Source organism: Carcharhinus amblyrhynchos, chromosome 2 (assembly GCF_965287045.1).
Source record: "Carcharhinus amblyrhynchos chromosome 2, sCarAmb.v2.hapA, whole genome shotgun sequence".
NCBI classification, from domain to species: domain Eukaryota; kingdom Metazoa; phylum Chordata; class Chondrichthyes; order Carcharhiniformes; family Carcharhinidae; genus Carcharhinus; species Carcharhinus amblyrhynchos.
Genome location: NC_137325.1, coordinates 77,639,193 through 77,664,013, shown reverse-complemented (window position 1 = coordinate 77,664,013; position 24,821 = coordinate 77,639,193). Strand labels below are relative to the sequence as shown.

At 42.4% G+C, this 24,821-nt stretch overlaps 1 protein-coding gene across 1 annotated transcript in view; it reads right to left on the bottom strand.

The window, feature by feature from the left end:
* LOC145355508 (uncharacterized) overlaps positions 1-24,821 on the bottom strand; it is a 207,281-nt gene that overhangs the window by 66,607 nt on the left and 115,853 nt on the right. Inside the window, exons 14-19 of the mRNA XM_080207731.1 lie at positions 17,721-17,789; positions 13,291-13,359; positions 11,726-11,794; positions 5,759-5,827; positions 4,902-4,970; positions 2,429-2,500 (exon numbers count right to left, since the gene is read on the bottom strand). Coding sequence (XP_080063857.1) covers positions 2,429-2,500; positions 4,902-4,970; positions 5,759-5,827; positions 11,726-11,794; positions 13,291-13,359; positions 17,721-17,789 — 417 coding nt within the window. The remainder of the gene's footprint in view (positions 1-2,428; positions 2,501-4,901; positions 4,971-5,758; positions 5,828-11,725; positions 11,795-13,290; positions 13,360-17,720; positions 17,790-24,821) is intronic.

Below are 24,821 nucleotides of genomic sequence, written 5' to 3'. Positions count from 1 at the left end.
ATTCAGAGAGCCGTTGAATACACGGCACTTATCTCCTTACTAACTGGAGTACCCGAATTCGACTTTTAGAGAGTACGTGCTCCGGTTTCCTCCCACAGTCCAAAGTGAGTGAATAGACAATAGTTACACACTGGGCCCAATTATACCATCAAGTTGCACCCATTTGGGAAAACATGGTAAAGTCGGGCATGAGGCAAGTAGCGCAATCTGCGCTTGCCTCCGTGCCTGTTCCCTCTTTATCAAGGCCCAAAAATGACCACAATCGGGACCGCACCCTTACCGGCACTTCCCCCTTTACCACCACGTTCAGCCATCCAAATTCGGAGCAAGACAGACATGCTCTCTAAAAGTTGAATTCGGGTACTCCAGTTAGTAAGGAGATAAGTGCCGTGTATTCAACGGCTGTCTGAATGAGATCGGTGGGGGTTGGGATGAAGGTGGGTCTGATGGTTCTCTGCTTGAGATTGGTGTGGGGTGGGGCGGGGGGAAGTCCGCTGCCACTCTGCCTGTGATCAGTGAGTGGAAAGTGGGTGTTTATTGCCATTCTGTCTGTGATCAGTGAGGGTGGGGGGGGGGGGGGGGGGCGGGGAGGGGCGCGGGGGGGGGAGGTCCGCTGCCACTCTGCCTGAGATCGGTGGGGGGAAGGGCGGAGGGGCTCACAATCGGTCTGGGTGGTGGAAGGTGTGGGGGAATAAGGCAGCCAGCAATGTTGTGGGGGTGGGGCAATGTCTTTGGGGGCCAGGGGGAGGCATTATCCAGCCCAGGAGCAATTTGGCAGGGGAGCTACATTCTATCATTTATCTGCGCATGTGCAGTTGGAGGTGCAGGATTTTTGGCACGTTAAGCCCCGTCGGCAGGCATATGCAGCGCAATTCGGAATTGCTAATATTTTTTCAGGCAGAGTGTGTATGGGAACACCCGGGAACAGGTCTAAAAGTTGGATCTAAAACACTCCCAGTTTCAAGTCCACTTGGCACTTAGAATTAAAGTAGTAAAATAGGGCCCACAGAGTGTCAAAAAGGAATCATTGACATATGCTGCGAATCAGAGAATCAAGTACGTGCTGCCTAAGTTTTCCAAAGATATAAGAGGGAGGTGGATCACCACACTAGAATCTGATCATCACCTTGAAGCCCTAAATACTCTCAGACTGGGTAACATGCAGCTTCAATACAGTGAAGGGCTTCTTTGTCTGTAATGTGCCCCCATTCTGCAGAAAAGCTTTCCCTATCACAAGGAGAAACAGTGTGCAGATTTCCATTTCCTACACTGCATAAGTATCCTCTCTAAGGAGCATTTTAGCACATTGCTGGCAAACTGGAGGTCAGTTTAGTGAAATGAACACACATCCAGTAGAAAGAATGTTGAAGCTCATTTCCTTGAGACATTTTAACAGCTGAATAAACTTTCATTCACACTTTCTGGGTTTGAGTCAACCTCTTACGTTATAAGTGAATGGTCAATGTTCTAGAGTATAACTCTTTCCAATTCTGCAAAAGTCATCTTATGGAAAATATGTTACCATCAGATATTTGTTTAGTAAACTGAGCATGCCTTTAATATCTAATATGAAACATTAATCTTGCTATTTCATCTGATCATTTAAGGCTGTCATGATGAATAAGAGTGAATGGTAACATGAATCATACAAAACATGTTGCCATATATAAAGAAATCAAAGGTTTTATTCTTTCCACATATATGCTGCACCACAAGGAATCGCTGCTAAGTCTACACCTATTACGTGTGGGATTGTGGGGTCTGGAAAATAGGATAGAAGAAAATCCTCTAAAGTTATATTTATAAACATAATAGAATTGGATTTCACATGGGGGGGGGGCATGGAATACCCCCCTCTCCCCCACCAACCAAACGCAGTGGCCAGCAGCAGCAAGGAAAGTGTGGAACTTCTGCCCCCTCTCTTGTCTTTGGGAGCTGGCAGCAAATCAAATTAGCCAGCAACACTTGGAGTCCAAGCAGCTGCAGAGCTCAGTAGTGGGACTGCAGAAGTCTCCATTGGATTCTGGACTCAGGCAAATCAGGGGTATTGACCAGGGGGGTACCTTAGGGACGGGGGTGGAATGTGTGGGGGGGGTTGCATTTTGCAGTGTATGCAAAGAGAAAGGAAAGGTATTATCTTTGGGGTGTTGTTGCCAATGCGTAAAGGTGTCTTCTGAAGATAGTACCTGCCCTTCCTTTCCACCATCTTGAAAGATATTTTGAAAGATTGGGCTGCCTGCTCATTCCTGCCTGCCAATGCTAATTCTGATCCAAACTAGGCAGCAATTGGGGAAGGGCTTAAACTGTATTGTGAATGCTTAGATGAAAGGCTGACAGCTGTCTGCAGAACAAACATCAATAAAAATAATTGGTTTCAGGAAGAGAGGGAAGAAAACAAAGAAAATAGAAACAAAAATCTTCCTGGTACCTTTGCTCCCTTTAATCCAGCATCACCAGGGATTCCAGGAGTCGCTGCTGCTCCTGGTGCTCCTGGATCACCCTGAAAGAAAAGTAGTGATGCAACTTAAAATGTGGATTCAACGTCAAGTACAATTTCTTCAATATATTGATTTAATAGGAGAAATGCTGATTCCACAACTGTGTGTGTGTTGATAGCTGATGAACAATTAACTTGTCCCAAATACATGGATGGGATTCTTTAGTCTCGTCTGTGGTGGGACCCATCACAAGCGAGAATGGAAAATTTGGCTTTCCAGCCAAAACTCCATTCACTTCTAGTGACACTGGAAAATCCCAGCTGAGAACGAGGACTGAAGATTTCGACCCATTTCTCTGTCCACTCTCATAGCATTTAAAGGGTGACACCTCAGTTAACCTCCGTCGATGAATTGATAAAAAGTTCTTCGACTATGTTTGTCTGTTAATATTATCAATAGTAATTTCAAGGCTAACAACTCATAGCTAAAATACAGTTATGTGTGAAATATGTCTTCACCCTTAAATGTTTCTATCAGGTTCTGTTCTAAAGAGATCATGTTCCCAAGTGAAAATAAATGAAATTCCTGAAGACATTTGTCAATGTAGGTGATTGTTTGACTTATCTCTTGATTTGGAACTGCAATGACACACACTCTCACAGATGTTCCCCTCAACATGCTGTAGGCCTGCAAAGGAACCTCCTTCCTCTTTACACATTCCGTAGCTTTTTAAACAGTAGTACTAACTCACACACATCATTTTTTTGCATGTAAATTATTCACCATTGCTGGAGAATAGTAGTATGACACACTCGCCTGTTGTATGTTCTTGTATTTTTCTGGGAAGCAGAGCAATTAATTTGCTTAGCTACAAAAAATATATCACTGTACATCATTTTCCTTATGTTCCAGGCTGAAAAAGCCCATATTAGAAGTGAGATTGAAAGCTGGGGGAAGGATGCCAAAACGTGAAGACAATGTGAATGATTTTCAGACCCCGTCTGGATGGCCGGATACTTTTGAGAGAGGGCCATCATCGGATATGCACCTGAGAGATCTCAGAATTAGTTCATCCCTACCCCTGCTGGCAACATCTATCCCCCAGTGATGGCATGAACCTGATTAGCACGGATTAACATGCATTCAAATGTTCAAAATCAGCTTTATGCCGTTGCTTCTGAGTTCACCACATGTTCAGTCCACTGGCACGACATTACACTGACGGGAATCACAACTGATTTCAGAAAACGGACACCAGTTATGATAACCAAGCTGAGGGGTCAGAAACTAGTGTAGCCCCTGGGTGGTCATAGACAGGACAGGACAATGACAGCTTGGTAGATTCAGGGGCTGAAGCTTAAAGGGGGTAGAGACCTTTCAACAACCACAAAGCAAGGGTTCGCTTCACACAGAGAAGCAGGGGAGGGTTTCACTGGTGGTGGCGCCGATGCCGGTGAATGGCGGAGGGCATCTTCAATGTTAATCTGAGATTGAGCGCCATGCTGGCACCTTTAGACCTTACAGTGACAGTGCAAAACATGCCTCTTTGCTTTGAAATAGCAAAATCTGATAAGATCTGGAAATAAAACCATCTGTTTTTTAGGAGCATCTGGCGCTTTGCCATTTTTTTGAGAAATTTTTTGAGAGATTTGAATTAAGGATTTGACCCTGGATAAAGTGGGCTCTGTGATCCCTGTTAGAGAGGGTGCATGGATGGGAAACCAGAATGGTTCCTTCCCATTCTTCCATTTTTTTTCTTAGGAATTTGGCCTTCACTCACATAGCTTGTCAAAAGAAAAGTTACATCACTACATCATATCTATGGTGCATGGAATATTGCAGACTGTTTTTGCCATATTCATATTCAAAGCAATGTGTTTCCATTGAGAGCTCATGGAGTCAACAAAAGGGAGATGCACTACACTTCCAGATCTCCACTACCCTTTGTGGGGACAAATCCTTCCTGACATCATCCCAAAATGGTCTAGCTCTAGTTTTAACATTACGTACTCACCCAGGCTCTGCCTCCCCAACAGATGAATTAGCTTCTGTCCATTTACCCTTTCATATTCTTTAGTCATCCTATCATCACTTCAAGCCCTTAATGTTCTACTCTCACAATGCTACAAGACGAGTCTATGTAATATGTTTGCATAATTTAATCAGGACTTGCCTGAAAAATAAAGCTGCTTTCTGTGAAAAATCTGATCACTGAATCCAGGCAAAGAAGCCTGAATAATAAAATATTTAACAATATCATACTAGCAAAGTCCCTTTAAATGGAGAAGGTAGTGGTATACTTTGAATACTTAGATAATTTCTTCAGCTATATAGGCGGCAACAATACTCAGTTTCTTAATAGTTTGTTTTAAGCATACACATTTCTAATAACATTAGATTTGTTCCTAAATATATACAAATGCAAGTGGTTATCAACACATGTATAGATTATAACATACTTACTTTAGGACCTGGAAGCCCCCTTTCCCCTAATCCTGTTGGGCCCCTTTCTCCAGGAAATCCTCGGTCTCCCTGTCATTTAATATATTTAAATTATTTAATATATATCTGTTTAAATTTGTTAGTTACAGAATTGTAATACTATGCATTTTAAATGGTAAATCACTTTAATGCTGTAGGCTCAAAAGCTGCTAAATAATAGAGAAAATAACATAATTTTATAATAAGCATTCATAGTTTCTGAAACTGTTATTTTCAAAGCATGCATTTAAATTGCCCAAAGAACTGCTGGCATCCTCTGAGCCTACCAATGTATCACAACATGGATTATTTGGGCTGAATGACCTGTTTCCATGCTGTTAATTCTGTGCATTTCTATGTACTACATCTTGTTAGTTTAATTACATTTCATTAGTATATTACATATAATTAACATGAGTTTCATTAGTCTTAACATTCGTACAATTAACTTTTAAATTCAACAAGTCAACTAACTTATCACCTTTGCTAAGCTGACAATTGAAATATGGGATAATTCCAGTTACTTTAACAGCAAAGATACAATCAGATGCTGAGAGGTGTGAAAAGTAATTCAGCAACATGGAAAGCTGCATGACTTCCAATAAAACTCAATAGCCTTTGATTAGAGAAGGTTTCAGCAGTTTGTGAGATGACCGTACAAGAAATAGAACAGCAATTGACTATCAATGTCAAAAATATTCTTCTGCTTATATATATGATCTTTGCTACATTAGGTGTAGCAGCTGAGGGCCTAGAGCATGAGTTTGCAATTTTTGCTGTTCAAAATACAGCCACTCATGCTGGTCCATGAACATAAAAAGAATAATTGAGCTCTGTACCTTTTCACCAGGTAATCCTTGTCCTGTTGGGCCTCTTGGCCCAGGTGGTCCTGAAGGGCCTAGTTCCCCCTATAAAAAAATTGTAATACCTTTAGAATTTCAGTGTACTGTTAATTAATGTCTTTTCATTTTCTGTTTTTTCAATGTCTATCTCTTTTCCTTATTAAATTTCTATGGTTATCATTTGAAATATGCTATCCATCAGTGAGATATATAGATCATAGAATCCCTGCAGTGCAAAAAGAGGCCACTCGGCCCATCAAATCTACACTGACCACAATCCCACCAAGGTCCTATTCCTGTAACCCCACATAGTTACCCTGCTAATCCTCTGGCACTAGGATCAATTTAGCATGGCCAATCAACCTAACCTGCACATCTTTGGAGCGTGGAAGGAAACCGGAGCACCCAGAGGAAACCTATGCAGACATGGGGAGAATGTGCAAACTCTGCACAGACAGTGACCCGAGCCCAGAATTGAACCCGGGTCCCTGGAGCTGTAAGGCACCAGTGCTAACCACTGTGCCACTATGCTGCAGGTCAATGAGATCAAAGGTTGCTGAGGGCAATCAGGCAGGGCCCAGCAAAGGGAAGTGCTTTAATGTGTGTAAAATGGCTACTTTCTAAAACCTTTACATATATATGTGACATCAGAAGTCACAAGAGTATGGCAAACACAGTTTACAAAGGTATTTATCCAACATCCCTCTTTTCATAACCAAAAATTGCAAATGATATAATTTGCAAGTTACTGGACACAGATAGTCCATACAAACAATTGTCTTGAAAACAAAAAAAATTGTTCTTTCCAATTTTGTCTTTTTCTATCCATGAATTGTACACATGGGGGAAATTCTCCAGTTGTTTACGCTGGTGGGATTCCTTGGTCCCCTGGCAGTGCACCCCACCCACAGGTTTCACAGTGGTATGGGGCGACATCAATGGGAAATCCCATTGATAGCGGTAAAACTAGAGAATCCTGTTGCCAATGAAAAGCTGCCGAGAAAATGCGGCTGGGGAGACTGGAGAATCCTACCCATAGCCTTTAAAGCATTCAAGTCTTCTAATGATACGCATGTGAGTTGTTCTTGGCTGTTAATCTAGTCTCTGCTGGTGCCTGGTCTGATGTTGCTTCTCTGGGTTGTTGTTGTAGTGAGTATTGCTGCTGTGGTAATTGTTGGTGCTGATCTGATGCATTTCTTGGGGACTTGTTGACTTTTGGGTCTCATGGTCAGATGGTAAAATCACAATTTTCTTGTTAGCTATCAGCTGTAAAGAACCTCCTTTACCACTTGTGTATATATATTGCCGTATTTGCGATGATAAATTTGGTTATTTTCTTTCACCATGAATGACACAGCTCTCAAGTCGCACTTGGCTGATTTTTGTTGAGTACATTGAATGTTTGCACTCTGAACAACTCTCCAATTCTCAGTTCTGTCAACACTTTGGCAGCTTTACCAAAGTGGAATTTGGCTATTATTTCACTCAGATCTTGTCGCTCACATCTGTTAATACTCATATAAGAACATAAGAACATAAGAAATAGGAGCAGGAGTAGGCCATCTAGGCCTTCAAGCCTGCCCCGCCATTCAATAAGATCATGGCTGATCTGTCGTGGCTCAGTTCCACATTCCCACCCTCTCCCCATAACCCTTAATCCCCTCGCTTATCAAAAACCCATCAACCTGCGTCTTAAAAATATTTAGCGAGGCAGCCTCCACCACTTCAATGGGCAGAGAATTCCAGAGATTCACCACCCTTTGAGTGAAGAAGTTCCTCCTCAACTCCATTCTAAACCGCACCCCCTTTATCTTGAGGCTGTGCCCCCTAGTCCTACTGTCCTTTCTGAGTGGGAAGAGTCTCTCCACCTCCATCCTATCCATTCCATTCATCATCTTATACGTCTCAATGAGATCTCCCCTCATTCTTCTAAACTCTAACGAGTACAAGCCTAGTTTATTCAGCCTCTCCTCATAGCTCAACCCCTTCAACTCCAGCATCAGCCTAGTAAACCTCCTCTGCACTCCCTCCAAGGCCAAAATATCCTTGCGTAAGTGCGGCGACCAAAACTGCACACAGTACTCCAGCTGCGGCCTCACCAATGCCCTATACAGCTGCAGCAAGACCTCCCTACTTTTATATTCAATCCCCCTCGCTATGAAGGCCAATATCCCATTCACCTTCCTGACCACCTGCTGCACCTGCAGACTGGATTTTTGCGACTCATGCACAAGGACCCCGAGGTCCCTCTGCACCATCGCCTGCTGCAGTTTTTCGCCACGTAAATAATAGTCCTTCCTACCATTATTCCTACCAATGTGGACCACCTTGCACTTGCCAACATTAAATTCCATTTGCCATTTCCTGGCCCATTCGCCCAGCCTATCTAGATCCTTCTGCAGACTCTCCACACCCTCCGCGCAATTTGCCGTTCCACCAATCTTGGTGTCATCAGCAAATTTCGACACCCTACACTCGGTTCCCTCCTCCAGATCATCTATATAAATGGTAAATAGCTGAGGCCCCAGCACCGACCTCTGGGGCACTCCACTAGTCACCAACCGCCAATCCGAATAGCACCCATTAACCCCCACTCTCTGCCTCCTATTTGACAACCAATCCTCTATCCACACTAACACCCTACCCCCAACTCCATGCCCCCTTACCTTCTGCAATAACCTCTTGTGAGGTACCTTGTCAAACGCCTTCTGAAAATCAAGAAAGACCACATCCACCAGCTCTCCTCTATCCACCGCCCTAGACACATCCTCATAGAACTCCAATAAATTTGTCAGACATGACTTCCCCTTAACGAAACTGTGCTGCGTCTGCTCTATCAAGCAATTCCCCTCAAGGGGCCTAGCCATTTCCTCCTTGATGACGGATTCTAACATTTTACCTACAACAGACGTTAAACTAACTGGCCTATAATTCCCTGTCTTTTGCCTGCCACCCTGCTTAAACAGCGGCGTAACATTAGCCGTTTTCCAATCTTTCGGCACTTCCCCGGAATCCAGCGACGTTTGGAAAATAACCACCAAGGCATCCACTATCACCTCCGCCATTTCTTTCAGAACCCTCGGATGCATTCCATCTGGTCCTGGGGACTTGTCCACAGTCAGTCCCTCCAGTCTGTCGAGCACCGCCTCTCTAGTAACAATAATGTCATTGAGACCCTCCAGTCCTACCACCTTTCCATCGCTAACACCCGGCAAATTATTCACGTCCTCCTCCGTGAAGACTAAAACAAAAAAGTTATTCAAGACCTCAGCCATTTCCCCATCCCCTACCACTAAGTCCCCCCTCTCATCCTCTAAGGGTCCAACGTTCACCCTAGCCAGCCTCTTCCTTTTTATATATTTATAAAAACTCTTGCTATCCTTTTTTATATTAAGTGCTAGCCCAGCTTCATAGTTTCTCCTACCCTTCTTTATCAACTTTTTTGTCAATCTTTGTTGACATTTAAACCGCTCCCAATCCTCTTCTCGCCCACTACTCTTAGCTACTCTAAACGCCTCCGCTTTTAATTTAACACTTTCCTTCACCTCCTTCGTTATCCACGGCTTATTACCTCTCCTCCTACGGTCCTTTTTAACCATCGGAATAAATTTCTGCTGAGCACCAAGAAAGATCTCCTTAAAGATCCTCCACTGCTCCTCAGCAGACCTACCTTCCAACGCGCTCCCCCAGTCAACATTCGCCAATTCTTCTCTCATCCTACTGTACTCCCCTCTGTTCAAACAAAGGATGCGTGTCTGGGAACCCACTTTCTCCTCCTCCATCTGCACCAGGAACTCCACCATACAATGATCACTCTCCCCAAGAGGATCCTTCACCACAAGGTCCCTGATTCTACCCGCCTCATTACGTAACACCAGATCCAAGATAGCTCGCTCCCTCGTCGGCTCCAACCACACTGTTCAAGGAAACTATCCCGGCAGCATTCCAAGAACTCCTCCTCGAGCCCACCGCGTCCAACATGGGTCGACCAATCAATATGCAGATTGAAATCCCCCATAATTATCGCCGTCCCATTCCTGCACGCCGCACTTATTTGCGCGTTAACAGCCCGCCCCATCTCCAGATCATTATTCGGGGTCTTTTGTGTTTTTCAGCTGTTATGAGTAGTTTGGGTGACACTAGTCACTGAATTGGACAACTTTCCATGCTTCAGTAGGTGTATTTCGCCTTTCTGAGATTGCCTGTATACATCTGCTGGTCTAGTCAATTTTTTGATGATCTCTTTGGCAGTTTTCACTGCTGCCTCAGCCTTTCCATCTGACTGGAGGAAAGTGTGGAGATGATATGTAGTGCTAAATTTCCTAATTATTCATGAAGTGTTTGAATTCTCCACTTATGAACTGAAGGCCACTGTCACTCACACAATGTCAGAACTGCCAAGACAATGGAAGTATGCATTCTAAGATCACATAATTGTTGATATCATCTGATTTAACTCCCAGCAGTCTGAACAGTAGTCAACTTCATGAGATAGTCACAGTTCCAAAGTGAATGAAGATGTCTACTCCAAGCTTTACTTATGGTCTGTCTGGTTTAGGCCTGAGGTCTACAACCCCATTTTTTATGCAGTTTTGTATTTTTGCATTTCATTTCTGATTTGCTGTTGAACCCTACACCATGCAAAAATGTAGCTCCTGCTAACCCCCACTGGCTGTTCACGCATCCCTCTCCACCATCAATTGCAGCTGCAGAGCAGCAGTGGGCCCTCCTTCCTCCCTGGTTGAGCTGCCTTGGCCTGGCCTCTATAGGCCCTGCCCTCATACCCCCCACTTCAGGCCCTGCTTCCTATAGGCCTAGCCCGCTTCAGGTCCCCTCCCTATCCCACCTTCAGACCATGCCCACTATGCCCCTCATAGACCCTGCCCTGTTGTACTGCCCAGTGGGAAGTGCCAAAGTACCCAGTGGGCATTGCCAAGGTGCCAGGCTGGCAGTGCCAGAGTGCCAGGCTGGCACTGCCCAAGGGGCATCACCCCTGCCTCAGTCTCCCCGGGGGGTCCTCAAAGGCCTCCAGTTCTACTGGCAAGGGCTACATGACCGTTCCCCATTCATGGGCTCACTAATAACATATAAGCAAATGTTTAAATATATTTAAATAATTTATCCAGCTTCTCGCTGGAAATCCGGCACTGGTAAGATCGCGAGAGCCAGGAAATTGGGTGCAATCCTAATTTCTCAGCTCTAGCACGATTTTACCAGCTTGCTCCACCCTTTCATGGGTGTGGCGAACCGATAAAATTCTGCCCACTCTTTTAAGTCTGTATGGCTTGGCTTCAGAGCTGAAGAGAGGTAGAAATGTGATGGATTTTTTACTGTTGGAAGAATAAAGCCAAAATAGAAGGCCAGGGTTAGGTGGGAAGCTCAGGAAAGCTGAGACAAAGATATCTTGGCACAAGTAAATACAGAAGGTGCTAATGGATGCATAAAGGTGAGATTGCAGGATGTGTTATTAGTGTTCTGTGAAAGCAAAACATAAGAACAAGTTACAGGCTGGCCAAACTGGGGGAGAGAGTTGAAGGTTTATGCCCAGCATAGGAGAAGTGAGCATTAAAAAAATCAGTAGGTCCACATCTTTCAGAAGCAGGAGCACTTGGGAAGGAGCCACATGACTAAGACTTCAGAAAAATTGACCCGTATCTCGAGACTCAGGCCACAACCATGCTATGAATATCTGAAAACATTCTTCCTTCTTTTCTTTCTCAATTCAGTTTTGCACAAGGGCGTGGTTTTAGGAGGATTTAAAGATATATATATAACAGTAAACCACACCTTAGATAATACGCAGGTATCACAGCACAAGCATGGTGTCACTTGTCCAACTAAGCATGACCTTGTGGATAACAAGATCAAGATACAGAAGTAAATGCAGCAAACAAGTATATGCTAGGTGCAATACTTTACATGTATTGTATTTTAAATAAATGGTTGGTTATACTGTTACTTTACCTTGTCGCCTTGCAACCCAATTCCTGTCATGCCTATAGGTCCTGATGGTCCAGGAGGTCCAATATCACCCTGCAGGAACCAGAATGTAAACTATCTTCATTGCTTTCCCTTTCAGTTTTCACTCAATGTTGAAAAAGTGAAGGAGTTTCATGTACTGCCAAACAGTAGGTGGAGTTATGTCACCAAAATAAAGACAAACATAAACCATTTGCAATGTCTCCGTGTCTTTACATAAGAACATAAGAAATAGGAGCAGGAGTAGGCCATCTAGCCCTTCGAGCCTGCCCCACCATTCAATAAGATCATGGCTGATCTGTCGTGGCTCAGTTCCACTTTCCCGCCCTCCCCCATAATCCTTAATCCCCTCGCTTATCAAAAACCCATCAATCCGTGTCTTAAAAATATTTAGTGAGGCAGCATCCACCACTTCAACGGGCAGAGAATTCCAGAGATTCACCACCCTTTGAGTGAAGAAGTTCCTCCTCAACTCTGTTCTAATTATTCAAAGTGTTTCTTCTTTCATCATGATATTTTGGACTTTTCTTTGAAAATTTAGTGGTAAGTTATTGCTTGATGGTTAAATTTTTAAAATCAGTAAATTGTGTAGCACTACTTGGAACCTCCCCAGTTTCTCTCTTAATAGTGATGTTATTGGATTTGAGATTTTACAGATCGTTCAAGGGTTATTTACCGTAAGTATGTTTTTGATGCAGAACCTCACACAGATTGGAAAGTTGGGTACATTATAATGTTGCATACATTAAAATAACCCTTTGAGAATGAGATTATATAGCTAATTTCATGTCAGTGTGGAATGGTTTGGATGTGCATGAACAAAAAAACTGCTGGCTGGCAGAGTCTGGCTGCCCAAACATGACTGCTGTCACTTTCTACTTATTTCTGATGGACAACCAATTGGTAGTGAGGACATAGGACTTAGGAATTAAATTATTCCTAAGTCTCAAACCCTAAAGACCCATAAGTGTGTTTTGCACTTGAAACCTGGTGGGTGTCAAATTGTACCCAGTGTTAGCAAGCTATTAAAACATGAGGGGTGAGACACATTTTGTCCTCAAAAGTATGCACTTCAACGGTTGTGAATTCAGGGAGTGGATTGTTGGTGAAATATTTATCCCCCTTTTACAACAGGTTAGAGACCAGTCACAGTGTTGCGTTTGTCTTGGTGGAGATTAAATCAGCAGTGAATTTGATCTGTAGCCTTCTTGATCAACATGACTCAGTCTAAAATTAGCAAAGATAAAGTCACCACAGTCAAAGATGGCCATAAGCTGCTCTCTTATTTGAGGGGGAAAGCTGACTGGTGGTGATTTAACCTGAAGATCACATCTCAGACAAGGGGCAAGGATGAGATGGTGAAGCCTTCATGAATAACTTCAGCCTGTTTGAATCTGCACCATTGGCGTCACTCTGCGTCACAAACCGGCCAACTGAGTTAAATGACTCCCCTACATGGGAATAACACAACATGGTATGTTAACCCGATGAGCCAGCTTGACAATTCTTCATGCTTTGCTACAATGAAAAGATTGACAAGTTATTTCTACCTTGACACCTTTAATTCCAATTCCAGTTGGTCCTCGAGAGCCTTTAGGGCCTGTGTAGCCTGTGTTACCCTATAAAAACAAAGGATTCACAGAATCATTAAATACAAGCAAAAATTGTATCATATTGTCAGTGTTCATAAAGGATTGATTTCTGCCTGATGATAAGGATGCCAGCACTCCAAGATTTTTCTAGTAGCTTCAGAAATTAAAGATTGATCTTGTATATACTACTTTGAGCAACACAGGAGAAAAATCACAGAGGCATTAATGCTTTAAGAGTTTTTTGAATACCTTGATTTATTAGTTATTAAAACTTTTAGAGATGGGGAGAAAAGGCTGTTTGGTTGGTAACAAATACTGGCAACCTTACACTACTTTGAGGGCATACAGAATGCTGTGGTATGGGATAGATCACTCTGTTCCCTTTCTTTCTTCTTCCTTCCTTTCAGAAAATAAATCAGCTCTGTTTTCCACAATCAGATAAAGAGAGAAATGAATACTTGATTTCTGTGCAATGAGTTTGTAAAGTAACTTTAAACAAAGTTACTCGCAGTTAGTACCTTTCCATGCTGTCCCAAGAGGTCTTCAGTAGATCTAAGCTAGTAACTAATGCCCTGAAATAGTCCATTCATAGAAACCTGATGTACAGTAAATACGAACTGAATCACAACTTCAGTGTTTTAGTAACCAAATCCAAATTGTTGAGTTAAAATAACCCAGCATTCATACATACATCAATGATTTGGGTGTGAGGACCAAATGTTATATTTCCAAGTTTGCCACTGATACAAAGTTAGGTGGGGATGTGTTGTGAGCAAGATGTACAGGATGGACGACAGATGTACAGGAGGATTTGGGTGGTTTTAGTGAGTGGGTAAAAACATGACAGATGAAATATAACGTGGAAAATGTGAGGTAATCCACTTTGGTAGAAGGAACAGTTCAGCAGAGTATTTCCTAAATGGTAAGAAATTGAATGTATAAAGGGATCTGGGTGTCAAACATGCAGGTGCTGCAGGCCATTAGGAAAGCTAATGGAATGTTGGCTTTTATTGTAAGAGGATTTGTGTACAGGAGTAATGAGGTCTTGCTTCAATTGTGTGGGAGCTTGGTTAGACCGCATCTGGAGTACTGTATGGTCCCCTTACCTCAGTAAATATTATATTTCCATCAAGGGAGTGCAACAAAGGTTTACCAGGCTTGTTTTCTGAGATGGTGGGACTTCACGTGAGGAGAACTTAGGCAAACTGGGTCTGTATTTTCTTGAGTTTCAAAGAATGAGAAGTGATCTACTTGAAACTTACAAATTAAAGGAATAGACACGGTTGATGTAAGTTTCCCTTGGTCGGAGATTCTAGAACCTGGGAGCACAATTTCAAAATAAGAGGATGTCACTTAGGACTGAGATGGGGCGGAACTTCTTTATACAGAGGGTTGTGAATCTTTGAAATTTTCTACCCCAAAGGACAGGGGAAGCTCATCATCGTGTATGTTTAAGGCAGAGATTGGTAGATTTCTGATTAATATCAAGGGTGATGCAGATAGTGGGTGTAAAAGGCATTGAAGTGTCCAATCAGCCATGATCGTATTAAATGGTGAAGCAGCTCAAGAGGCTGAATGCCTCCTCCTGTTCCTATGTTGCTGACAATTACTATAAAATCTACAACTCCAGTAATTTAAGAAGCTTATATATGATTTTACTTGCATATTAAACCATAAGACATAAGAGCAGAAGTAGACCATTTGGCCCATGGAGTCTTCTCCCACTGTTCAGTGAGATCATGACTGATCTGATATAATAATCCTCAATTCCACTTTTCCCCCTCTATTATGGGGATACCATAACCCTTGATTCTCTTTCTGATTAAAAATCTGAGTATCTCAACTTTGAACATAGTTAACGATCCAGCACATGCAGCAAAGAATTCCACAGATTCACAACCCTCTGAGAGAATAAATCCTCCTCATCACTGTCTTAAATGGGCAACTCCCTACACCGAGGATAAGCCCTTTGATCCTAGAGTCTCCTACGTGGAGGAACAATCTCTCAGCATCAAGCCTCTTGTGAATCTTATATGTCTTAGTAAGATCATCTCTTATTCTTTTAAACTCCAATCAGTACAGGCCCAACCTACTCAACCGCTCCTCATCGGAAGATCCCTCCACACCCGGGATCAACTTAGTGAACCTTTTCTGGTTCTGCCACCGATGTCAATATATTTTTCCTTAGATCAGGAGAACTTAACTGTTCAGAGTGTTCTAGGTGTGGTCTAACTTGTGCCTTCTACAACTCTACCAAGACTCCTTTATAGTTATACTCCATGCCCTTTGAAATAAAGGCTAATATTCCATTTGCCTTCTTTATTACCTGCTCAACTTGCATGTTAGCTTTTAGTGATTTATGCACAAGGGCTCCAAAATTCCTCTGTTTGGCAGATTTCTGCAGTCTTTCTTCATTTAACTAACATTAAGCTCCTTTATTCAAAATGCAAAACTTCACATCTTCCTACATTCTATTCCAACTGCCAAGTTTTTGACCACTCACCTAATCTGTCTATATCCCTCTATAGATTCTTTGTGTCATCCCACCATTTGCCTTCCCACCTATTTTTGTGTCATCTGCAAACTTGGCAATAGTACATTCACTTCTCTAATCCAAGTCATTCATATTTATTATAAATAATTTTGACCAAGGAATAATGATGTAAATAGAGTGCAATAATACTTTTATATTAAAGCAAAAAGAAAATCAGGAGACCTTCTAATATCCCAGGCAAATCGATTACTGACATTTTGTAGAAGTTTCGAAGATCAGGTGGCATGCCGGCACTGTGGTTAACACTGCTGCCTCACACTACCAGGGACCCAGGTTTGATTCCAATTTTGGAGTTTACATGTTCTCCCTGTGTCTGCATGGGTTTCCTCCGGTTCTCCGGATTACTCCCACATATGCAGCTTAGGTAGACTGGCCATACTAAATTGCTCCTTCGTGCAGGATCTTCCTGTCCCGCCCACCACTGGAATCATAGCAGGCATGACACGGACCACGCAAAGATCCGTTGATCTCGGACAGGATTTTCCAAATTTTGAGACAAGCGTAGCCGGAAAATCCTGCCCTTAGTGTCTCAAGGTGTGTAGGTTAGATGGATTAGCTATGGTGAATGTGGGGCTACGGGGATAGGGTGGGGGAGAGGGCCACAGTTGGTGCAGACTTAATGGACTGAATGGCCTCCTTCTGCACCATAGGGATTTAAAGATGGCCCTAGATTGACCTAAAATTGAACAGAGAAACAGGGCATCAATAATTACCAAGAAACAAAACAGGATGGAGTAAAAATAATAGAGAAAGCAAACAACCACATGAAATGGTTGAAAATTCTGGAGTGCATCCAATAAAAAGAAATTTTCTTTTCCATGGGAACAATGATTTATTATTTGGAACTTCTGTGTTTCCAATTAGGATTTTGTATATACTATAAATTTATTTTGCAGCTTCTGGAGCATTCCATTACAAGCATGATTTCCTTTTTTTCTGGACAAGACTTATTTTTGCCTATGAGTACAAGAGACAACATAGGTTAGCAAGTTTTATGTTACAGTTTTATCTCACTACATGTCCTCCCAAGTCTTACACTTCACCTGGAGTCAACTGTTAAACAGAGCAATAAAATGATCAGTGAGTTCTGGAATGATGTTACCACTATAACACTAAAGATGCCAAACAGATCCAAAATATCTTTATGATGTGCAGTGCACACAGATGGATTTTTACACCCTTCCCCATCCATATCTTCCTGGTGGAGAAGTAATCAGTCTTTTGCAATGTTTTCCTGCATTAAGATGCTGAGACTGGTGTAGCAAAAATGTTGTTTTAGTTTGTACTGCATTTTTAACTTGTATTTATAAAATCAATTTGAGTGTTTTGGATTCAACCTTGTGTAAAAGTTAGGGCTCACCTTTCTTGGTATCTAACAGCAACATCCATTTTAGGAAATTTCTGCTGATGTTTCTTTTCAAATTTTTCACCTACTTCTAAATGAAATAATTCATATTTGGCTACAAGTCCAAGAGCTCTTACAGTATTTCTACTGAATAGCCAGTCATCATGTGTGAAGCTAAACAATTAGTATTGATAGCCTATTTGACAACAGAAAATGTTATATATAAGCTGAATTTAGTGTCATCTGACACCCACAAATAAGCACTTCCTAATAACTAGATACTAGTCAGATGTAGAAAGCTTGGTTAATTCAACCTTTCTTAAATCTGGAAATACTGAATCACTGTCCCAGTGAGATTACTTAGCTGAAGCCTATTCCTGGGCTCTCCCTGGTCACTATAGTTCCACATCTTGCCATCCGGCGTACTTGGCCATTATCAAGAAAAAGCGTGCTTTGAAAGACTACTTCGAAATAGAATTAATTTCTTACCTTTGGACCAGGTGCACCTTGCCCAGGTTGTCCTTTATCACCCTTTACTCCATGTTCTCCTCTGGGACCCTATGAAGCAGAAGGAAAGATAAAAGAGGTGGAACAAGTAATCCCTGTTCAGTCTTCTTCTCTCTAAAATTGGCAAAACAAAATGGGCAGCGTTGCTACGATAAGAATATTTTCATCCCAGATTTTGTCCATCATTTCACAACTGGCCACTTGTAACATTTTAATGAAGTTTAGCATGTCAGCATTATGCCAACTTTGTGTCTGTTATTGATTTACAATAGAACCTAATTTGCAATAGAATCTAGGTTCTTATGGAACCTAAAAACAACAAAGTCAGAGTAAATAAAAGCAAAGTCACGTTAAAGTTTGAGATTGCACTGTTAATATTTACTTTTCTAGTCAAATAAATTCAAATTATTATTATCATTAGTTTGCATTAATGAAACATTTCTTCCCAAGCAGCATAGTTTGCTTTTCCTATATCTCAAATAGAACAGAGGCTGAATTGGATTACTCTTGAAACTGGGCTTCAGGATCGTGATGCTAAGTTATCCCTTTCCTGATTAAAGTGACAGAAGCAGCATGCCAACTTCACACAGCTTACTAATTACAATGATTCTGGCAGAGCTGAACCAATTAAACCAGGCCTGTACAAATTAAAACCACAGTGCATCTTTTGAAGACAAGACAAAGGCAGCATTTTTCAATCTGAGACTAAGTCATGTCATAGTGGAAAGAATGTGAAGTGTTTCTCACTGTGGATCCTAGGTGGAAAACTCACCATATCTCCTGGCCCTGACCTCATTAATTATGGAGCCGGATGTACTTGGAAGTGCAAGATAAAATAGGATGGCTTTGTCACAGGGAGGTCACGTCTAACAACTCTGTTAGAGTTCTTTGAGGAGGTAACGAGGAAGTTAGATAAAGGAGAACCAGTGGACATGACTTATTTAATTTCCAAAAGGCCATTGACAAGGTGCCACATAGGAGACTGTTAAATAAGTTAAGAGCTCATAGTGTTAAGGGTAAGTTCCTGGCTTGGTAGAGGATTGGCTGACTGGCAGAAGGTAGAGAATGGGGATAAAGGGGTCTTTTCCAGAATGGCACACTGACGAGTGGTGTTCCTCAGGGGTCAGTGCTGGGACCACAACTTTTCACAATATACATTAACGATTCGGAAGAAAGAACATTGTTGCTAAGTTTTGCAGATGACACAAAGATATGTAGAGGGACAGGTAGTATTAAGGAAGCAAGGGGGCTGCAGAAGGACTTGCATACGTGAGGAGAGTGGGCAAAGAAGTGACAGATGGAATACAATATGGAAAAGTGTGAGGTAATGCACTTTGAAAGGAGGTATGGAGACATAGACTATTTTCTAAATGGAAAATTCTTAGGAAATCAGAAACACAAAGGGACTTGGGAGTCATTGTTCAAGATTCTCTTAAGGTTAACGTGCAGGTTCAGTCGGCAGTTAGTAAGGCAAATGCAATGTTAGCATTCATGTTGAGAGGCCAATATACAACAGCAGGGATGTATTTCTGAGATTGTATAAGGCTCTGGTCAGACCCCATTTGGAGTGTTATGAGCAGTTTTGGGCCCTACATCTAAGGAAAGAGGTACTGACCTTGGAAAGTGTCCAGAGGAAGTTCACAAGAATAATCCCTGGAATGAAGTGCTTGTTGTATGAGGAACGTTGAAGGCTCTGGATCTGTATTCATTGGAGTTTAGAAAGATGAGGGGAGATTTTATTGAAACTTACAGGATACTGCGAAGCCTGATTAGGGTGGATGTGGAGAGGATATTTCCACCTGTAGGAAAAGCTAGAACCAGTGGGTACAACCTCAGGCTAAAGGGATGATACTTTAAAACAGAGATGAGGAGGAACTTCTTCAGCCAGAGAGTGATGAATCTGTGGAACTCTTTTCTGCAGAAGGCTGTGGATGCCAGGTCATTGAGTGTCTTTAAGGCAGGGATAGATAGGCTCTTAATTAATAAGGGATCAGGGGTTATGGGGAAAAAGCAGGAGAATTGGAATGAGAAACATATCAGCCATGATTGAATGGTGGAGCAAATTCAATTGGCCGATTGGCCTAATTCTGCTAAAGCATGGGGACAATAGCTTCCTATTCATTCAACATGGAAATTTCTCAAATGGTCAGAGCCAATTTGCCAACCAATTAGCATCCTTTTTCTCATACAGTATATACTGTTGTTTCCTTTGAAATTTGGCATTCTGGCATCTGTTGTGATGAGTGTAAGACAGCAAGGGGGAGCTCTGTGGGGGTGGAGGGACTCTGTAGGGAGGTGGGAAGGAGGAAGTCTCCAGATCACTGGCAGATCGGGCGCCTGCCCAATGGGGTGAAAGGATGTCAGACCTAATGGGAGGAGAGGTATGCACAATCTCATTCTGAGTGTCACCAAAATGAGAGAGTCAATGAGGGTGTCCCCAGACCTGTGCCCTATGTAGGCTCTGGCTATCACCCAAGGTCCTTCCTCCGCCTCCACAGGTAACCCCTCATCACCCTTCTCGACATGCTCCTCATCTGAGGAGATGTGGTGCTCCCCAATCTCATCCTGGTCTAGCTGCTCTCCCCACTGCAATGCAGATTGTGCAGAGCCCAACAGACCACAATGATATGGGACGCCCTCTGGAGGCTGTACTGGAGGGCTCCTCCCAACCAGGCCAAGCACAAAAACCACATCTTGAGCAGTACAATCACCTGCTCAACCAGCACACACGTTGATGCATGAATCTTCTTGTAACAATTCTCAGGGATGTTTGTGGCCTCCACATAAATGTCATCAGCCATCTCCTGAGTGGGTACCCTTTGTCCCTGAGAAGCCATTCCTTAAGTTGCTGCTCTTCCTCAAAAACAGATGGGCTTTGTGAGTGCTTTCAGATGTAAGCATCATGGACGCCTCCGGGGAAACTGGTACACATCTGTATGATGTGCATTATGTGGTCATAGACAATTTGGGCATTGAGGTAATGGTCTCCCCCTCGCGCTTCACAAATGGTACCCTATGCCGCCAAGGGGAGTACAGAGCCAAGTAAGTGCAGTCGATGACATCCTGCACCTGAGGCATGCCTACTAGTTGATGTACATATCAGTCTGTGACATCCCTTAAACACTTGTTTGCTGCTGAATGAGAGTTGCCTCACAGGTAACCCATGTAGACCTGAAATGAGTCACCAGCGTAGAAATTCAGAGCAGCAGTAACTTTCAGGGCCACAGGCAATGGGTGATATCCCAATCCATGTGGTGCCAATTTTTGCATCCCTGGCACAGGTGAACCATTGTCCCCCAGGTCAGATGCAGCTTTTCAGCCACTGGACTCTAATACCTGGATGTAGAAAGTATCCATGGTCAGTAGTGTCCCCTCTGAGGCTCCACCATCTGCAGCCATGTTCTTTGTAAATCAGTGAGCTCTGCCTTCTCCTCGTCTGCTGAGTGCTATTCCTGGCCTCTATGTCAACATTGCTGCTGCTGGTCAGTCACATTCAAAAGAATTGCCAATTTGACTGACTCCATGATTCGCTAGAAACTTCTTACATAAACTGAAAGGGATGAGGGCAGCATGGTGGCACAGTAGTTAGCACTGCTGCCTCACAGCACCAGGGAAGCTGAAATCAAAACTGCAACTTCAGATTTCTAGGGAAACTAAAACTGGATGAAACAAGATGAAAGACATGGAACTATCCAAACCTAGATCACCCAGCAGTACAGCACAGGTAGGCTGAAGAAAATGAAAATTGGATCCAGAAGTTGGCAATAGACAAATATTAGGATGCTGTAGCTGTTGCTGTACTTAAAGTTATTGATTATCAGACTTAGGGGTTGTCACAGAAGGTTACTGGATTAAGGTAATATTGATGGATCAGTACCATCAAGATTGCCATGAGCAGACTTAAGAGATTCTGGAGAAATATGCCACTTTGTTCAAGTTTGTACTCATAGAATTTGGGTTGATTGGGAGGAAATCAGTGGTTAAATCTTTGAAGAATAAGAGCTGAGGAAGATGAAAGTCTTTAAGGATTTGGTGGCTGAATGTATGCTATGTATGCTGGGTGGACCCCCTGGTTAATCTTTGTGATCTATATTTGTAGTATCTGTTACCTCATGTGTAATTTTATATCTTAGCATTTATATTGATTGTGATTTTTTTTGTTAATGTTTGGTTTATGCTGAATTTGGTTTGATTGTTAAAGTAAAAGGTAGACAAGTCCCCAGGGCCTGATGGGATATACCCCAAACTACTGAGAGAGGCAAAGGAAGAAATTGCTGGGGCCTTGAGGGAAATCTTTGTATTCTCACTGGCTACAGGGGAAGTCCCAGAGGATTGGAGAATAGCCAATGTTGTTCCTTTGTTTAAGAAGGGTAGCAAGAATAATCCAGGTAATTACAGGCCAGTGAGTCTTACATTAGTGGTAGGGAAATTATTGGAGAGGATTCTTTGAGACAAGCTTTATTCCCACTTGGAAATAAGTGACTTATTAGAGGCAACATGGTTTTGTGAAGGGGAGTCATGTCTCACAAACTTGATCGAGTTTTTTGAAGAAGTGACAAAGATGACTGATAAGGGTAGGGCAGTGGACATTGTCTAAATGGACTTCAGTAAGGCCTTTGACGAGGTCCCTCATGGCAGATTGGTGCAGAAGGTGAAGTCACATGGGACTTGTCAAGGTGGATACAAAACTGACTCGGTCAAAGAAGACAGAGGGTAGCAGTGGAAGGGTATGTTTCTGAATGGAGAACTGTAACAAGTGGTGTTCTTCAGGGATCAGTGGTGGGACCTTTGCTATTTGTAATATATATAAATGATTTGCAGGAAAATGTAACTGGATTGATTAGTAAGTTTGTGGATGACACAAAGGTTAGTGGACTTACGGATAGTGATGAGGACCATCAGAGGTTACAGCAGAAAATAGATCAGATGGAGACTTGGGCAGAGAGATAGCAGATGGAGTTTAATCCAGACAAATGTGAGGTAATGCATTTTGGAAGGTCTAATACAGATAGGAAATATACAGTAAAAGGCAGAACCCTTAAGAGTATTGATAGGCAAAGGGATCTGGGTGTACAAGTACACAGGTCACTGCAAGTGGCAATGCAAGTGGAGAAGGTAGTCAAGAAGACATATAGCATGCTTGCCTTCATCAGCCGGGGTATTGAGTTTAAAAATTGGCAAGTCATGTTGCAGCTTTATAGAACCTTAGTGAGGCTGCACTTGAAATATAGTGTTCAATTCTGGTTGCCACACTACCAGAAGAATGTGGAGGCTTTGGAGAGGGTACGGAAAAGGTTTACCAGGATGTTGCCTCGTATGGAGGGCATTAGCTATCAGGAGAGGTTGGAGAAACTCGCTTTGTTCTCACTGGAGTGACAGAGGTTAAGGGGAAACTTGATAGAAGTCTACAAGATTATGAGAGACATGGACAGAATGGACAGTTTTTTCCCAGGGTGGAAGAGTCAATTACTAGGAGGCATAGTCTTAAGGTGTGAGGGGCAATGTTTAAAGGAGAGACAGATTTTTTACACAGAGAGAAGTGGGTGCCGGAGGAGTAGCAGAAGCAGATATGGTAGTGACTTTTAAGGGGCAGCTTGACAAGTACATCAGTAGGATGGGAATAGAGGGATATGGTCCCCGGAAAGGTAGAGGGTTTTAATTAAGTCGGGCAGCATGGTCAGTGCAGGCTTGGACTGTGTTGTAATTTTCTTGGTTCTTCGCTGTTCTCTTTGTTCTTTAACAGTTATAAAAAGTAAATCTTGTCTGTTGGCATTTTTATTGGGGTCATTTGATAAGTTTGGTTTTTTGGTTTGTTGGTCTGTATGGGAATCATTACAATGGATTTGTGGTAACGATAAATATCATTGGCCATAATGAACCCAAACAAAATAATTCACAGCAAAACATCAGGAATTTAAATATAGGAAGATGTTCTCCCTGATAGTGGTTTACAAACTTGTCTATGACATGGGAGATCTTCCAAAATGCAGGAACACTTCGGCTTTGTTTGATCTTTTGAAAACAGGACAAGATTTTTATTTTCTCTCAGGGCTGCCACTAGAATTTTCATCCTGATTCTGACTAATGTCCCATGGACATCCTCACTTGCATAGTCTAGGAAGGTTCCAGCAATAAGGCTCCCTGGGCTTGGCGGCTCAAAATTGTGGAAAAGGTGGAGGTGGAAATTGGCTGGCATTCAGTAACTGAGGGACAGGCTGTCTTTCTTAATGGAATCAAGTTGTTGGCTCCACCAGTCAGTTAATTAACAAATGCAGATTATTGCAGGACATGGAATTCTCAAGATACTATGCTTGTAGCACATGGTACACTTCATGCCAGATGGATAGAAGGACCATGACCTTGTGACTTCCCAGGATTCTCTCACAGATCTGTGAGTGAATTAGCAATCCTATTTTGAAAATGTATTTATTTGTTTATTTGAGTTCATAATAAAGCAGTTGCAGCATTTATATTTAAGTTTATGCAGTTGCCCAATAGGTAATTCTCTTTCAATCCAATTTCACAAATTTATGGCTGGTTTGTAGTTACGCAGGGAATAAAAATACTTATTCCTTTGAGAAAGCCTAAATCTTTTAAGGCTTCCTATTTATTTACAGCTTTCATTCTTGCTTTGTGTCTGCCTTACCACAAAAAGGGAATACACTCAACTCCAGTTTTCCTTCCCCTGCGATTACTTCGATTTCCTGTGTAGCTTTGGGCAACAGAATATTTCCATATTTTGGAACATGCTTAATTCAAATCTGACTTTCTTTAGAACGGTTTCAAAACAAACTGAATTAGCAACAGTTTTAATGCTTCAATTGACTTTTTTCAATCATTCTAAATACCACTGAAAGCATTAGCCAACAACACCTGATCTCCGGGACCTCGTATCCAGGAGGGTATTCCAGAGCTGCACTTCGGGACGCCCCCCCCACCCCATCCCCCCTTCCCCCTGGTGAAGTTCCCACCTAAGGATGGCATGGAAAATGCACAGGAAGATCAAACTTCTATTTGGGCAATTACTTTGCAATGGCAACCATTCAAAACTCCAACTTGAATCGCAGATTTTAGATGGTTCAG